This window comes from Protomyctophum bolini, assembly GCF_963924005.1.
Source record: "Protomyctophum bolini genome assembly, chromosome: 5".
Taxonomy (NCBI): Eukaryota; Metazoa; Chordata; class Actinopteri; order Myctophiformes; family Myctophidae; genus Protomyctophum; species Protomyctophum bolini.
In genome coordinates this window covers 3,571,921-3,591,417 of record NC_137866.1, presented here as the reverse complement: position 1 = coordinate 3,591,417, position 19,497 = coordinate 3,571,921, and the positions used below count along the sequence as shown (strand labels likewise).

Genomic DNA, 19,497 nt, shown 5'->3' with positions numbered 1-19,497 from the left:
CACTTATAGTCCTTCTGACACTTGATATAAATCTAAAACATCACATGGACAAAAAACACAGTGTGACACCTACAGACGTGCTGGTGTCTGCCAGTGGATTCTCTTCTGCAATTAAAAGCACCGGGAGGATGTGGGAGTGCATGGCACGGTTCAAGTTCCCATGGTAACAAGGCAATAGTTTGGCAAATAATTAAAATGTATAAAAAAAAATATATATATATATACAGTAACTTATTTGTTCGATTTAACTGTTGCATCCCTAGTTGAAACAGAGAGGTGTGATGCATGCAGAGATAATGTATAGAGAGAGAGAGAGATGAAGGGAAAAGAAAGGAGAAGCTTTGCAGAGAAGGAGTCAACTGGAAGGGGAGATGGAGAAGGACTGTGTGAGGGAGAGGAGAGGAGAGGAGAGGAGAGGAGAGGAGAGGAGAGGAGAGGAGAGGAGAGGAGAGGAGAGGAGAGGAGAGGAGAGGAGAGGAGAGGAGAGGAGAGGAGAGGAGAGGAGAAGGACTGTGTAAAGGAGAGGAGAGGAGAGAGGAAAGGAGGGGAGATGGAGAAGGACTGTGAGCAGGAGAGGAGAGGAGAGGAGAGGAGAGGAGAGGAGAGGAGAGGAGAGGAGAGGAGAGGAGAGGAGAGGAGAGGAGAGGAGAGGAGAGGAGAGGAGAGGAGAGGAGAGAAAGGAGGGGAGATGGAGAAGGACTGTGTGAGGGAGAGGAGAGGAGAGGAGAGGAGAGGAGAGGAGAGGAGAGGAGAGGAGAGGAGAGGAGAGGAGAGGAGAGGAGAGGAGAGGAGAGGAGAGGAGAGGAGAGGAGAGGAGAGGAGAGAAAGGAGGGGAGATGGAGAAGGACTGTGTGAGGGAGAGGAGAGGAGAGGAGAGGAGAGGAGAGGAGAGGAGAGGAGAGGAGAGGAGAGGAGAGGAGAGGAGAGGAGAGGAGAGGAGAGGAGAGGAGAGGAGAGGAGAGGAGAGGAGAGGAGAGGAGAGGAGAGGAGAGGAGAGGAGAGGAGAGGAGAAGGACTGTGTAAAGGAGAGGAGAGGAGAGAGGAAAGGAGGGGAGATGGAGAAGGACTGTGTAAAGGAGAGGAGAGGAGAGAGGAAAGGAGGGGAGATGGAGAAGGACTGTGTAAAGGAGAGGAGAGGAGAGAGGAAAGGAGGGGAGATGGAGAAGGACTGTGTAAAGGAGAGGAGAGGAGAGAGGAAAGGAGGGGAGATGGAGAAGGACTGTGAGCAGGAGAGGAGAGGAGAGGGGAAAGGAGGGGATATGGAGAAGGCAGAGGAGAAAGGGTCAGCCTGTGTGGGCGTCCAGGAGGCAGAGGAGACAGGCAGAGCCGTAGCTAGCTAGACGTGAGGTCAGAGTGAGTGGGAGTAATTACAGTGGAGGCAGGAGAGAGAGAGAGAGAGAGAGAGAGAGAGACTGTCAACGTCATACTGTGTACTTTCATTGTCTCCATGCAGGTCAAAACCAAAGGCGTGGGAGGAATATCTTTTGCACTCTGCCCGCATGTCCGTATCCGTGTGTGTGTGTGTGTGTGTGTGTGTGTGTGTGTGTGTGTGTGTGTGTGTGTGTGTGTGCGTGCCTGCGTGCGTGCGTGCGTGCCTGCGTGCTATGCTTTTTTCCAAAGGTATATTTATTTAAAAGTCATATTTTAAGCCTCGGACAAAGCCAACATGCCGAGTTGACAAAACATGACAATAAACACATTTCTTTGGGCCGAACAAATAACTATAGAAAGAAGAAAACAAAAGAGCACTTTTTGTCATGTTACTCTACACGTTATTATAAGTGAAGCTTCACTACAATGAATGTACAACCCCAGAGACATGCAGCGAGCTATAGCTGCAACATGACAACCTGTAGAACATCAAAGACATTCTCTCCTTCAACACTGAACCAACTGCGCTCGGAGTCAATAACACCGTCAGTCAAACGTAACACGCAGGCAACGCATTCAAACGCAACTTCACTTCAGTATTTGCAATAGTTTGACTTCTACTCCACTTATACGATACGTCTCAGAGGCAAATAGTGTATACGTTTGCTCCACTACATTTGTTTGAAAACTTTAGTTAACTTACTAGTTACTTTTCAGAGTTTGATCAATATTTTGCTCACAATGCGTCGCGACGCTTCTCATTGTGAGCTTGTAGATTTGTTATTTTCAAAATATATTTTTACACGTTTGAAACCTTGAAATGGGACATTCTGCATAATTAGTATAGGCTACTTCCACTTTTGATATACTTCAAGTACATTTTTAATTCCAGACTTTTACTTGTAACGTTGTATTACGTAAATTTAGTATAGATTTAGTATAAATAGGGACAGAAAACACACCCATCACGTAGATTTAATATAAATAGGGACAGAAAACACACCCATCACGTAAATAGGGACAGAAAACACACCCATCACGTAGATTTAGTATGAATAGGGACAGAAAACACACCCATCACGTAGATTTAGTGTAAATAGGGACAGAAAACACACCCATCACGTAGATTTAGTATGAATAGGGACAGAAAACACACCCATCACGTAGATTTAGTGTAAATAGGGACAGAAAACACACCCATCACGTAGATTTAGTATAAATAGGGACAGAAAACACACCCATCACGTAGATTTAGTGTAAATAGGGGACAGAAAACACACCCATCACGTAGATTTAGTGTAAATAGGGGACAGAAAACACACCCATCACGTAGATTTAGTGTAAATAGGGACAGAAAACACACCCATCACGTATAGATTTAGTATAAATAGGGACAGAAAACACACCCATCACGTAGATTTAGTGTAAATAGGGGACAGAAAACACACCCATCACGTAGATTTAGTATAAATAGGGACAGAAAACACACCCATCACGTAGATTTAGTGTAAATAGGGACAGAAAACACACCCATCACGTAGATTTAGTGTAAATAGGGACAGAAAACACACCCATCACGTATATATTTAGTGTAAATAGGGGACAGAAAACACACCCATCACGTAGATTTAGTGTAAATAGGGACAGAAAACACACCCATCACGTATAGATTTAGTGTAAATAGGGACAGAAAACACACCCATCACGTAGATCCTGTTTCCCCTGAGGAAGGCGGTGGCTCCGTATCTGGGCGTGGGCATGGAGGCGAGGGGCAGCCACTGGTCCTTCTCAGCCTCGTAGACCCTCACCAAGGCCTGGGGGGTGGTGTCTGCTCCCATGCCCCCGAACGCATACACCTTACCATCTGGAGAGAGAGAGAGAGAGAGAGAGAGACAGACATTACATACACCCTCACCAAGGCTTGGGGGAGAGGGAGGGGGGGGTGTGTCTCCTCTGCGTCATACCAAAGCCTATACACGGGTTGTGTATAGGCGGTTTATTCACCAAAATCCATACAAGAGGAGAACACAAGGATTAACAAGAACACTCAAAGTACTAGGAGTTCACTAGGAGCATAACTATAGGGTGGCCAGACATCCGGTTTCACGCTGGACAGTCTAGACCCACCTGTCCTCCTCCTCCCACCTAAACCTCTGGCCGGACACATAATCGTCCGGTTTTGTGTGGTATTCAGTGCTTGTGTCATAACTGTCATTTACGTCATCACGGTGTTAAAATCTCTGCAGCGCTCAGGGCTGGACTGGGACAAAAAATTGGCCCGGTCATTTTCGTGTGAATTTGAGTCCAGACCGGCCCACCCACCACAACCAGCGTGCAGATAGCAGAAACTCTACCGCCCGCTCCGTCGAGGCACACACAAACAAACAAGCCCTAATAATACCACCACTTTGACAGAACAACATAAATGATACAAACCAACAGACAACTACACAACCCTTTGTAGAGGGTTTATTTGTCACTCACTGATACAGGTACAGTGAAATTATCATGATGGCACTGGCAGGATGGCAGCACGCCCGGACCTTTCCTGGTGGCCTGCCGCCTATTGGCCTGCCTGTCCAAAAAAGAAAAAACGGTCGCGGCCCACCGGGAATATGCCCGGTATGACCTGTGGCCAGTCCAGCCCTGGCAGCGCTGCTCCGCTCCGCAGCGAGCCGGTCACACTCCCACAGCCAGGCTTCTTTTGGGGCTTGTTTTCATATAACATGGTTGCTTGTTTCTCTTCCAAAACCTGGCAGCACTGCCAGTGGGATGGTCGGTTTGTTTGTTGTGGAATGTGTGCTCTCACAATCACTCTAGTATACGGTAGTTAATGCAGAGATAAATAAACCAAATATTGCCGAAATGAAAAACTACATTTAATGAGCAATGGTGCAAGAAACTCGACATCATGAGGAAAGGGAGGCTAAAGCACTGTGAACATATTATAGGCTACTGGCTTCATTCTATGTCATCATACCGATACGACCATAAGACTGTATACAAAAAAACCACAAGAAAGAGATTAAACATAATCTAAACATGAAATAAAAATGAATTGATTATTAATTACCTTTAAAAAAGGTTAATTTAGTTAGCAAATAATATATGTTCTCTGTGGACATAATGCTGGATTGCCACTCAGTAGGCGTTCCTGTTTAACTTCTGGGTTTTTTAATTCTTAATTTTTATTCCACAATTTTGTAACCCAGTTTTTCTTTTCACCCAGTGCCAATTATCTAATGTAATCCTGGGCGCTACACTTCCTCTGCCAACCTGGGGGGGGGGCAGCGGACTGACCTCATGCCTCCTTCTATGCATGAGGAGTCCAAGCTGCTTCTTTTCAAACTTCTGGGTTTGATGATGATGTCACGCGCTAACTAGTCTCTATAGGTGGAGTTAGCTGCTTTTAGCAGACAGTTCAATCGAGGGTCCAATCAATCAATGGACCCTCCTACTACTTTTCCACACTTTCATTGGTTCAATATTTGTTTTAACAACACACAGACGTAAAGGCGGTGTTGATTTATGTAAAGCCTTTAAGGCTCTGCCTGTCATGTTTGCAACCACTCCCATCTGTCTCCTGCCTGCCATGTGCAATATTTATAAAGCATTGTAAACACACTCTTCTCCCTCGAGGGGGGGGGGGGGGGGGGGGGTGCTTCAGCGTGACCCCGCATGACATTCCCAAGGACAGTATTAACCCATTTTGGGCTAGAACCCATTTGGTGTTAGAATTATGTCGTGCTTTAGCTATTGAAAAATAGCAGATCTACAAGCTCATAGTGCGCCACCGAGTGGCGCGCTACGAGCTTGTAGGTCTGCTATTTTTTGAAAAATCGAAGAACGACTGACATTTTATAGAAACATAGCTTTTTTTTCAGAAAACTGTATAAGGATGTATAAGACATTTTTTTAAATCTGATCTCAGGTCAGAATGGGTTAAAATATCCTATAGCCAGCTACTGCAGTGTGCAGGGGGAGAGAGAGAGAGAGAGAGAGAGAGAGAGAGAGAGAGAGAGAGAGAAGAGAGAGAGAGACAGAGAGAGAGAGAGAGACAGAGAGAGAGAGAGAGAGAGAGAGAGAGAGACAGAGAGACAGAGAGAGAGAGAGAGAGAGACAGAGAGAGACAGAGAGAGAGAGAGAGAGAGAGAGAGACAGAGAGAGAGACAGAGAGAGAGAGAGAGAGAGAGAGAGAGGGAGAGAAGTGAGAGGGTAAATTGCAGAGTTGTGAAAAAAGAACAAACGATGCAAGGCGGATGCTGCAACACTGGGGGGGGGGGAGCTCCGGAGAGGTTTAGGAAGGAGTCTAAAAGATTTGTGCTAAAATTGAGGAGAGGAGAAGGAGTGACACTCTATTTATTACCACTCCAAACTCCTTTCATCCGACAAAAGAGAAACGGAAAGCTAAAGAAAAGAGGAGATGGGTGGCATGATGCAGGCATCGACTGCACAGCTGAAATGTGTCACTGTGAATGAGGGTTAATCACCATAGCATACAACCTGTAACCAGGTCCATTCAATCAGTCACCATAGCATACAACCTGTAACCAGGTCCATTCAATCACCATAGCATACAACCTGTAACCAGGTCCATTCAATCAGTCACCATAGCATACAACCTGTAACCAGGTCCATTCAATCACCATAGCATACAACCTGTAACCAGGTCCATTCAATCACCATAGTATACAACCTGTAACCAGGTCCATTCAATCAGTCACCATAGCATACAACCTGTAACCAGGTCCATTCAATCACCATAGTATACAACCTGTAACCAGGTCCATTCAATCACCATAGCATACAACCTGTAACCAGGTCCATTCAGTCACCATAGCATACAACCTGTAACCAGGTCCATTCAATCACCATAGCATACAACCTGTAACCAGGTCCATTCAATCAGTCACCATAGCATACAACCTGTAACCAGGTCCATTCAATCAGTCACCATAGCATACAACCTGTAACCAGGTCCATTCAATCACCATAGCATACAACCTGTAACCAGGTCCATTCAATCACCATAGCATACAACCTGTAACCAGGTCCATTCAATCACCATAGCATACAACCTGTAACCAGGTCCATTCAATCACCATAGCATACAACCTGTAACCAGGTCCATTCAATCAGTCACCATAGCATACAACCTGTAACCGGGTCCATTCAATCAGTCACCATAGCATACAACCTGTAACCAGGTCCATTCAGTCACCATAGCATACAACCTGTAACCAGGTCCATTCAATCACCATAGCATACAACCTGTAACCAGGTCCATTCAATCAGTCACCATAGCATACAACCTGTAACCAGGTCCATTCAGTCACCATAGCATACAACCTGTAACCAGGTCCATTCAATCACCATAGCATACAACCTGTAACCAGGTCCATTCAATCAGTCACCATAGCATACAACCTGTAACCAGGTCCATTCAATCACCATAGCATACAACCTGTAACCAGGTCCATTCAATCACCATAGCATACAACCTGTAACCAGGTCCATTCAATCAGTCACCATAGCATACAACCTGTAACCAGGTCCATTCAGTCACCATAGCATACAACCTGTAACCAGGTCCATTCAATCACCATAGTATACAACCTGTAACCAGGTCCATTCAATCAATCACCATAGCATACAACCTGTAACCAGGTCCATTCAATCAGTCACCATAGCATACAACCTGTAACCAGGTCCATTCAATCACCATAGTATACAACCTGTAACCAGGTCCATTCAATCAGTCACCATAGCATACAACCTGTAACCAGGTCCATTCAATCACCATAGCATACAACCTGTAACCAGGTCCATTCAATCAGTCACCATAGCATACAACCTGTAACCAGGTCCATTCAATCACCATAGCATACAACCTGTAACCAGGTCCATTCAATCACCATAGCATACAACCTGTAACCAGGTCCATTCAATCACCATAGCATACAACCTGTAACCAGGTCCATTCAATCACCATAGCATACAACCTGTAACCAGGTCCATTCAATCAGTCACCATAGCATACAACCTGTAACCAGGTCCATTCAATCAGTCACCATAGCATACAACCTGTAACCAGGTCCATTCAATCACCATAGCATACAACCTGTAACCAGGTCCATTCAATCAGTCACCATAGCATACAACCTGTAACCAGGTCCATTCAATCAGTCACCATAGTATACAACCTGTAACCAGGTCCATTCAATCACCATAGTATACAACCTGTAACCAGGTCCATTCAATCAGTCACCATAGCATACAACCTGTAACCAGGTCCATTCAATCACCATAGCATACAACCTGTAACCAGGTCCATTCAATCACCATAGCATACAACCTGTAACCAGGTCCATTCAATCACCATAGCATACAACCTGTAACCGGGTCCATTCAATCACCATAGCATACAACCTGTAACCAGGTCCATTCAATCAATCACCATAGCATACAACCTGTAACCAGGTCCATTCAATCAGTCACCATAGCATACAACCTGTAACCAGGTCCATTCCATGTCCCTGCTCCACAGAGAGAGAGAGAGAGAGAGAGAGAGACTCTGCATGAATGCTTTCATCCCGTCATCATCATCCCATCATCATCATTTTTCGACCGCGGTCGAGATCATGGATTTCACAATGCCACGCCAGACTTTCCGGTCCTTCATTCATTGCCATCCCCAGTTCTTGCACTTACTGATGCCCGTGTCCCCTATATAGCGACGACATCATGTGCCCCTATAGCGATGACATCAGGGAACGACAGTTTTCGACCTCTGGTCTGCTTTGAGGCAGGACTCCAGAGAAGAAGGGAATTGTCAGCTCTGTAGCAGTGGCCGGCAAACTGTGTTCTTCTGGATCGGACTAGTGAAGAAACACAGGGAAGGTTGCCGTATATTAGATCAGTCGATGGGTGGACCAGTGAAGAAACACGGGGAAGGTTGACCGTATATTAGATCAGTCGATGGGTGGACTAGTGAAGAAACACGGGGAAGGTTGCCGTATATTAGATCAGTCAATGGGTGGCTCTTCTCTTCCAAGACAGATGTTGCTCTCTCATTAGAAGGCGGTGTTTAAGTGCCATCCAGCCGTTTCTCTAGTTTCTTTGAAAGTGTCCATGTCTCGGAGCCTAGAGTAGAATTGGCTCAACGGTCGTCCTGAATATTATACTTTCATCCCATACGCTGTAGTCAGTCGTTCATATTCGTTCCAAACACAGCCCAGCCCAGGTGATATCACTCAACCACTTAACTAAGTCCTTTTTTTAAACTTTGCTGTATGACAGAGTTGAGCAGTGGAAATATCAGATGTACAAGCTCAAAATGTATCGCAATACAATGACTTCTGAGCTTGTAGATCTGCATTTTTTTATTTTACATGCCCATCCCCTGTCGTCGTTGGTTGAGGCTGTGCTAACTCATCCTTGACTATAAGGACTTCTTTATTAACGCCTTTTGAATGATATCCCCGCACCGCCTTTAACCCATTCTGACCTGAGATCAGATTCATACAACACAACACACTGGTCTGATGAACCCATTCTGACCTGAGATCAGATTCTAAAAAATGTCAGTCGTTCTTCAATTTTTCAAAAATAGCAGACCTACAAGCTCATAGCGCGCCACTCGGTGGCGCGCTATGAGCTTGTAGATCTGCTATTTTTCAATAGCTAAAGCATAACATGATGCTAACACCAAAATGGGGTCCCGTTCAGAATGGGTTAAAGGAGAATTCCATGCTAGAATGCTTTCTTATCTTTCTTACCTTTCTTTGTAGTTGTTACGTCCCCACCAAAAAGGGTCCAGGTGTTTATTTGTGCAAAAACTCCTTATTGGCTATTTCCCCTATACCATAAGCCCTCAATGAATTGCATTGCATTGAATGGGAATTGAATGGGGCTATGGGGTGTTATGCTAGTTCGCTTATTTCCATCGAAAGAAGTGGTAAAGTGTGCCGCTTGGGATATTATTTACATTATGAAGAGAGGATATATACAAAGAAATTATAATTTTGATTGATGGAAATAAGCGAATTAGCACAACACCCCATAGCCCCATTCAATTCCCATTCAATTCATTGCAATTCATTTAGGGCTTATGGTAGGGGAAATAGCCAACAAGGAGCTTTTGCACAAAATAACACCTGCAGGTGTTATTTTGGACCTCTTTGGTGGGGACGTAACAACTACAAAGAAAGGTAAGAAAGCCTTTTAGTATGGAATTCTCCTTTAAACAGACATATAGCTGGAATACAAAGTGTGTGTAAACCAACGAAAGGCAGTACGCCAAACGTCAGATATATATATATATATTTGCATCTCATAAAAGCCCTTTTGTCAGTGCACAGTGCTGCGGAAGTGGAGGCGCTTTAATTAAGTGGAACTACACTCTAATTAACCCATTTTAGGCGGGGACCCCTTTTTGGTGTTAGCATCATGTTATGCTTTAGCTATTTAAAAATAGCAGATTTTTTTTTTTTTTTGAATCGAAGAGCGACTTGACATAGAAGACATTTTTTTAGAATCTGATTTCAGGTCAGAATGAAAACTGTCAGGATGTATAGAAGACATTGTTAGAATCTGATCTCAGGTCAGAATGGGTTAAGCTAATTGCGGTGTGAGTTCTGCCCGTCTCCCCGGGAGACTCCATGGTAACGGCATTATGGGATGTCACTGTGGCAGGTCGCAGCTTCAGGAGGGAACTCACACTATCACACATAAGACTACTGAGATTTCTGTGTGGAGTTTGCATGTTCTCCCCGTGTCCCCTAGGGTAGGTACCCTCACAAAAACATGCAGTAATCCTGGTCTCTAAAACTACCTCCCCCTGGCCAGCCGGGGCGCCTGATGGAGGGGAAAGGAACTGGTCGGAATAACGTGTTCCTTCCACGCGCTACGTCCAACCAGGGAAACTCCCCCCTGTCAGGTGTAAAGGAGCAACTTGGACACTCAGGCATGAAGGGAGCATGAGTTAAGTCCGTTGCTCTCCCCAGGTTGGTGGAGGGTGTGTATAGAGCCCAGGATCACATTAGATGATTGGCACAGGGGTGAAAAATGGGTTACAAAATCGTGGGATAAAAAAAAAATATAAAAAAAAAAAAGACTACTGAGATTACTACTGACTGGAAGCCAAGAGGCGTATGAAGAATTAAACTCACTGGATTTGGGAGTTTAACCCATTTAGGCCTGAGGCCGATCCTAAAAAAAACGCCTCTAAATCCAGACCTAAGTTTTCTGGAAAAACTTCAAATATTTATATAGCAGCATCAAAATGTTTACATTTTTGAATACTGTAAATACATACTGTACAGAACCACCAAAAATGGGTTCCCGGCCTGAGGGGGTAAAACACCAAAAGGGGTTCCTGGCCCGAGAATGGGTTTTTAAAAGAAAACTATACTAGCACTATTTTCAACATTATCTCCATAACATCGTGTCCTGAGTGACAGGTGGAAACTTTGTTATTTGAAAAACGATACGATGGCATCAAAATACATTTTAGTCGACTGTAGATTTAGTCGAAAAATCACACCCGTGTGAACTGAGTGGTGCAACTCCCCTCTGAACCCCCTCCTCTCCTCTCTCTCTCATTAGCAGGCAACAGTGCAGCACTAATACTATCTCTCTCTCTCTGTTTCTGGCACAACAGCGACCCTACTGGTACGGTATAGTCATAGTCATACTGGTGCTCATGAACCAACATACATAGGCACACACACATATAGGTGAACACGGACATTACTGTTACTTGGAGTGGTTGCACCACTCAAAAAGAATCTTAGGATATTTAGTCGACTAAAACTAGACTAAACACTAAATAAGAAACAAAAATAGAAATAATTTGGGAGAGAGCCGCAAATCTGACGATAATAGGGTCAAAGTTTAAGTCTCATTCACGCAGTGCACGACAAGACATATTGAGAGATTAATGGGGACTTAACTCATTCTGACCGGGAACCACCATTTTGGTGTTATAGCATCATGTCGCGCTTTAGCTATTGAAAAATAGCAGATCTACAAGCTCATAGGGCGCCACCGAGTGGCGCGCTATGAGCTTGTAGGTCTTCTATTTTTGAAAAATCGAAGAGCGACTGACATTTTTTAGAATCTGATCTCATTAATTAATGGGTTAATCAGACCATGCAGTGTGTGTCCAGTGGAAACATCATATGAATCTGATCTCAGGTCAGAATGGGTTAACAGTGGATATGAGTAGAGGAGGGAAATCTATGGGGGGGGCCTGCGGGGGGGGGGGGGGGGGGGGGCTTTAGAGCTATAGAGTAGATTAGAGAGATAAGATGGAGGTTTAGGTGACGGAGGTAAAGTCTGGATTGACAGGGTTTCTAACCCATTCTGACCTGAGATCAGATTGTAAAAATGTCGTCTTCTACATCCTGACAGTTTTTCCTGAAAAAGCTATGTTTCTATGTGTCAGTCGTTGTTCGATTTTTTCAAAAATAGCCAGACCTACAAGCTCGTAGCGAGCCACTCGGTGGCGCGCTATGAGCTTGTAGATCTGCTATTTTTTTTCAATGGCTAAAGCATAGCATAATGCTATAACACCAAAAGGGGTTCCCGGCCCAAAATGGGCTAAAGGGCACCGTCAGGGGAATCGTATAGTGGAGACACAGGTACAAAAGAGAAGCACTTTCATTGGGCATCAAAGTGTTCCAGTTAGGGGGATTCAGCTGTAGCTGTGAAGGTCAAGTCCATGGATTTACGAAGCACATTTACACCATTGTATTATATAGGCACTTTGTCATTCAAATTTTCATTTTTATAATGGTGAATTACTTTTCGGGGCAAGTGGGCACATATATTCTGTCTTTTGTCTGTTTTTTTGACACAAACAAATGGACTTGACCTTCACGGACACTTGCTATAAAACCCTATAAAACACTTTGATGCCCAATGAGAAGAATCATCTTTTGTACCCCCGTCTGTCTCCACTAAGACTCTCCTTAAGTTGTCCTTTTAAATCCTGATTTTTACCTCCGCCACCTCCTATCCTTCATTACAGTTCTTTTCATCACTTATTCTTTTGTACATTCTACTTGAGAAGGTTACAAAAATAAATAAATAGATAAGAAACAAGTTTTTGTGCCAATCATCTAATGTAATCCTGGGCGCTACACTTCCTCTGTCAACCTGGGGAGGGCAGTGGACAGACCTCATGCCTCCTTCTATGCATGAGGAGTCCAAGCTGCTTATTTTCACCCGACAGGGGAGAGTTTCCCCGGCCGGACGAAGGAACACGTTATTTCTGACCAGTTCCTTTCCCCTCCATCAGGCGCCCCGGCTGGCCAGGGGGAGGCAGTTTAGAGACCAGGATTACTGCATGTTTTTTGTGAGGGTGCCTACCCTAGGGGATTTGGAGCTCTTAAGAGCCGTGAAATAGCCTGCTGAACTACATAACGCTGACTTATAGCTATGGTTTTATCATGACCAATGTTAAGCTAATCCCCACAAGTTGCAAAACTTACATAACTAATTAGCAATGCTTGTTGTTTTTTCCCCCAGGCAAACCAGCTATGGAACAGATTGCAAGCTGCTGTGCAGACTGTACATTGGATGGAGATGAATCACGATGGCATTTTCATTGATAGAAAATTACTCTGTTCTTAATGATATTAAAAACAATGACCAGTGACCACAGCCCCTTCTTTCTATACTGTAAATTGTTTTTCCTTTTTCTAACCCTATATCTGTACCCATGCTATACAAACTGTTAATACAATAATCAATGAATCAGGTACAACTGTTGAGCAGGTGTCAGAATGAGCTATATCTAGCTGAATTACATTCTGCATGGTGGGCTACCAAAATTACAACATATTTATTTCATCATAACCACAGCAATGTTATATTTACGTTCCATCTCTACAGCTTAAATCAAATGGAAAGCAGTTTCCAAAGTGGGTTATGGGCTAAATGATAGTTTGTACACTCAGAGTTAATTGACATTGATATTACAATATAAATTGGGGGTCCTAGAGACAGAAATGCCATCAAAGTTTGGGGACCACTGGTAGTGAGCTTGCAGATCGGCTATTTTCTGAGAACAGGTTGTATATCAATATCTACAAGGGACGTTCAATATTTAGGGACGTTCCAATTCCTAGGGGGATGATTTATCCCCCTACCCCTTGACACTCATTATGTAGGGACAAGGGGAAGGGGCAAGGGCTGAGGGGTAGGGTTAAAAAACGAATTGGGAAAGGGCCTTAGTCTTGCCGCCATGACTGTCTGTCTCAAAAAGAGTCACTTTCTCATGATTATTCTCCTCTCTGTGTGTTTGACCAGCGGCTAAGCCTGTTTCCCCCTGGATCCACTGACAGACGGAGGGTCAGCGCAGGGGTCAAGGACGTGAGAAACGAGCGTGGGAAGAGCGTGGGAAATGTAGTGTGATGCACAGAGACATGACTACAGACAGAGATGGAAACACACAGTGACACAGACACACACACACACACACACACACACACACACACACACACACACACACACACAAACACACACACGCCACAGTATTTGTATTGAGCATGGATGCATGCAGGTGCACTATAGTGTTGTTTTCGTCGACTAAAACTAAGACGAAAAATGTTCGTCAACTACCTTTTTTCACTGACTAAAACTAAATAAAAACGAATCTATGGTGACTAAAACTAAGACTAACTATACTGACAATTTCATCAACAAATAAAAACTAGACTAAAATGTTAGGAAGGGACTATAGTGGACAAGAGATCCAGTTTTATGCTGGGTTGCATGCTGAAAATAGCAGATATACAATCGTTGTGAGATTGTATATCTGCTATTTTCAGCATGCAACCAAAGTGTAAAATATGTCATTATACAACAACATCAAGGCCCGTCAAAACACATTTTAGTCGACTAAATCAACTGTAGATTTTAGTCGACTAAAATCGTATGACATTTAGTCGACTAAAACTAGACTAAACACTATTCAAGAGACAACGACTAAAACTAAAATGGAAATTTGCTGCCAAAAACAACACTGAGGTGCACGCACGCACGCACGCACACACACACACACACACACAGACACAGACACACACACACACACACACACACACACACACACACACACACACACACACACACACACACACACACACACACACACAAAATAATCAACAGCAATCCCAATGGGTGGGGCTGTGCCGTGCTGTGCTAGTGCAGGTCAATCAATATTCACATCAAATCATGGCTTTTGATGACGGGCTTTGGAAAAGAAAAGGAATCTAAACAAAAAAATCTCTCCCGAGTGGATTGACGTGACATGAAAGACTGTGGCTTTGACGGGATGGAAGGGACCAATCATGCTTTATCACATTCTGACCGGGAACCCATTTTGGTGTTAGCATCATGTTATGCTTTAGCTATTGAAAAATAGCAGACCTACAAGCTCGTAGCGCGCCACCGAGTGGCGCGCTACGAGCTTGTAGGTATGCTATTTTTTGAAAAATCGAAGAACGACTGACATTTTTTAGAATCTGATCTCGGGTCAGAATGGGTTAATCAAGACCAGTGTGTGTCCAGTGGAAACCTCGTATGAATCTGATCTCAGGTCAGAATGGGTTATATTATGTCACACAATGGAATTGAGAATCGGCAGGTTTTCAAAAAGCCTCGGCAGGTTTAGAATGAGTCACCTTGTCACCCTGAGTGACGGATAAACGCTGATCCTAAATTAACCCATTCTGACCTGAGATCAGATTCATACGAGGTTTCCTACTGGACACACACTGGTCTGATTAACCCATTCTGACCCGAGATCAGATTCTAAAAAATGTCAGTCGTTCTTCGATTTTTCAAAAAATAGCAGACCTACAAGCTCATAGCGCGCCACTCGGTGGCGCGCTATGAGCTTGTAGATCTGCTATTTTTCAATAGCTAAAGCATAACATGATGCTATAACACCAAAATGGGTTCCCGGTCAGAATGGGTTAAATGTCCACGGATCGGTGGATTTTGTACTCGACTCCAATCTCAGCGCCATTCAGTGTAATTCTTCCCAGGGGGAGAAAAAGGGACAATCCAAATCTACTTGAGCTCAATATATAATACGGTTTTGCACACGAATTGAACACGCACACACACATGCATGCACACACACACACACACACACACACACACACACACACAAACGTGTGCGCACACACACACACACACACACCAAACACACACACACAACACAATACACACACAGCACACACACACAACACACACACGCACGCACACCAAACACAGACACACACAACACAATACACACACAACACAACATGCACGCATGCACACACACACGCACACACACACAACACACCAAACACAGACACACACAACACAATACACACACAACACGTACGCATGCGCACGCACACACACACACAACACACACACGCACGCACGCACGCAAAACCCTGAAGGGTAGATCCTCTCTCTTCTTTTATGTCATCATGTTTGATCATCCCACATACGGTAATATAATTCTTATCTTAAAAGTGAAACTGCAGACATGTTCTCTGGGGTCTAGTGTACATGTCTGTCTGTATTCACTTGATGCTTCTAGTGGATTGTAATTATCTTAGAAGCAGATTTGCCCCTCAGAGTAGAAGTAAAAGATATTGGAAACACTAAAGCAAAGTACAAAAACCTCAAACACACACAATATTTCGGGCCAAACAAAGAATTAGAAAGTAGAAAAAAACGGCAGGTTACAACACTTTCTTTGTTGTTTTTCTTCTTTGTAATTATTTGTGTTTGGTCCAAAATATTGTGTGTGTTGTCATGATTTGTCACGACAAGAGTTGGCTTCGTACGACGCTTAAAAGGTCTTTAAATAAATTAAATAAGAACTGCCTATGGGGAAATGCATTGGGTTTTCATTTCCTGGGCCGTTCGTTGTTCTGAAAGGGGGAGGGACTGCGCCGCTCTGTACTGCTGGTGTCTGAAACAGCATGAGACAGACAGGGACATATTGGTTATAGTGATGTCTCTGAAACAGCATGGGGACAGACAGGGACATATTGGTTAGACTGATGTCTCTGAAACAGCATGGAGACAGACAGGGACATATTGGTTAGACTGATGTCTCTGAAACAGCATGGAGACAGACAGGGACATATTGGTTATAGTGATGTCTCTGAAACAGCATGGAGACAGACAGGGACATATTGGTTATAGTGATGTCTCTGAAACAGCATGGGGACAGACAGGGACATATTGGTTAGACTGATGTCTGAAACAGCATGGGGACAGACAGGGACATATTGGTTAGACTGATGTCTCTGAAACAGCATGAGACAGACAGGGACATATTGGTTAGACTGATGTCTCTGAAACAACATGAGACAGACAGGGACATATTGGTTATTACTGCTGATGTCTGAAACAAACAACAATAAACAGACATCAAATAATAAAGCAATAACCCAGCATACTGTATCCTAGAGCCAGTAATAGTACTTGGAACCCATGGGTTGAGCCGGTTCAGTTCTTTTCATCCCACCTAACATTGAACCAGTTCAGAGTGTTTTCACTGGTTCAGAATGCTAAACGATGGTTCGAAAAACTGGAACCAAAAAAATACGGAACCAGTTCTAGAGCCAAAGTTGGTTTGGTGGAAAAGGGCCCCTAGCTGGTGAGTCAGTGCCCTAGGGTGGTCTGTCTGTAAACAAAAGGACTGGGAATGTAAATTGGAGATTTAAAGAAAAAAAAAGAAATACAATATTTAAAAGTTATGCAAGCATGCGGCCACATCTTGGAAGGTATAAAATCAATGTCATGTTGAAGGTTTTGTGCAGCAGCCTGCAGGTATAGGGCGCTTCAGGTCGGAATGAAGCCAGCGTGCAAGTGCATAAAGATGGATCCTTATTTATTATCAACAGAAGTTTCTGGAGTCTTTCACTGAAGAGACTTCTGAGATTTCCAACGGCATGAGATTTAAGCAACGCCTCTCCAGTCATTGGAAATTACTACTGACGTACACTATAGACTCCAATCACGTTGATTATTTGCAACATTATAATTTTTTTCCCCTTTTTAATATAATTTATATTTTGTTTCCAAATCCCATCATTTACTACTTTCGGGCCTTGACAGCCCCATACATCCACACAGAAACGTCCTGTCTGATTGCATTAAACTATGTTAAAAAGATGTTAATCTGTGTGGAGTTTGCATGTTCTCCCCGTGTCCCCTAGGGTAGGTACCCTCACAAAAAACATGCAGTAATCCTGGTCTCTAAACTGCCTCCCCCCTGTCAGGTGTCCAACTTGGACACTCAGGCATGAAGGAAGCATGAGTTCATAGTTTCATTATATAGATATTCCACTGTTACTTTCTTAGCTTACGCATGTTTCATGATGAATGTTTTTATGTGATGTATTCCCATGCTTTTTTGTTCTTGCTTAATGTAAGTCGCTCTGGATTAAGAGCGTCTGCTAAATGCCTAAATTGTGTAAATTGTAAATAGTAGTTCAAGTCCGTTGCTCTCCCCTTGTCCCCATATATGGGGACTAGGTTGCTCTCCCCTTGTCCCCCATATATGGGGACTAGGTTGCTCTCCCCTTGTCCCCCATATATGGGGACTAGGTTGCTCTCCCCTTGTCCCCCATATATGGGGACTAGGTTGGTCTCCCCTTGTCCCCCATATATGGGGACTAGGTTGCTCTCCCCTTGTCCCCCATATATGGGGACTAGGTTGGTGGAGGGTGTGTAGAGCCTAGGATCACATTAGATGATTGACACAGGGGTGGAAAAATGGGTTACAAAATCGTGGGATAAAAAAATGTATAAAAAAATAAATAATTGACCACTCGATGTGCCATTCACTTTAAGCATGCACTTAAATACCCTCCATTGTCTAATCAATCACACACCATTAGGCTGCCTGCCTGGCACCATGTTGCCCTTGAGCAGGATGGTAAAGACATGCTTAACCCATTCTGACCTGAGATCAGATTCTAAAAATGTCTTCTACATCCTGACAGTTTTCCATTCTGACCTGAGATCAGATTCTAAAAATGTCTTCTATACATCCTGACAGTTTTCCATTCTGACCCGAGATCAGATTCTAAAAATGTCTTCTATACATCCTGACAGTTTTCCATTCTGACCCGAGATCAGATTCTAAAAATGTCTTCTACATCCTGACAGTTTTCCATTCTGACCCGAGATCAGATTCTAAAAATGTCTTCTACATCCTGACAGTTTTCCATTCTGACCTGAGATCAGATTCTAAAAAATGTCTTCTACATCCTGACAGTTTTCCATTCTGACCCGAGATCAGATTCTAAAAATGTCTTCTATACATCCTGACAGTTTTCCATTCTGACCTGAGATCAGATTCTAAAAATGTCTTCTACATCCTGACAGTTTTCCATTCTGACCTGAGATCAGATTCTAAAAAATGTCTTCTACATCCTGACAGTTTTTCATTCTGACCCGAGATCAGATTCTAAAAATGTCTTCTATGTGTCAGTCGCTCTTCGATTTTTTCAAAAAATAGCAGACCTACAAGCTCGTAGCGCGCCACTCGGTGGCGCGCTACGAGCTTGTAGATCTGCTGTTTTCCCAATAGCTAAAGCACAACGTAATGCCCAACACCAAAAGGGGTTCCCGTCCGAAATGAGTTAACGAGATATAATACTCAACTGAAGACAGGAAGGAAAGGTAAAAGCTTGAGGCGTGCGTGTGTTTGACAAGTGCACACGGGAGGCTGTGATGCGTTGGCTCTACCTTGTTATTTCGTCATATTATAATACACTGTAGGTACGGTAGTGAACACAAAACTGAAGTGACAGCTGGGTCGAGGTGTGGCAATAAACAGTGTCTGTTCTCTGACACGCACACAGGCAGGCACGCAAACAACTCCAAAACTGTGGAATGCACTTCCCATTGCAGTCAGAACTGCAGCATCACTCCCAACCTTCCGCCGTAGTTTGAAAACCCACCTTTTCAGACTCCATCATGGCCCATAGCACTTACCCTATACCCCCTTAGATAGCATTTCTGTAGACTTAGATAGCATTTGATACAGTCTTATAGCATGTTATGTAAACAGCATAAGTGCATTGTATGTAGTCATAG

At 43.7% G+C, this 19,497-nt stretch overlaps 1 protein-coding gene across 1 annotated transcript in view; it reads right to left on the bottom strand.

The window, feature by feature from the left end:
• klhdc8b (kelch domain containing 8B) overlaps nt 1-19,497 on the bottom strand; it is a gene marked incomplete at both ends in the record, with an annotated part of 134,725 nt that overhangs the window by 46,316 nt on the left and 68,912 nt on the right. The window contains 1 exon segment of the mRNA XM_080764590.1: nt 3,071-3,235. Within this exon segment, the coding sequence (XP_080620716.1) occupies nt 3,071-3,235 (165 nt within the window).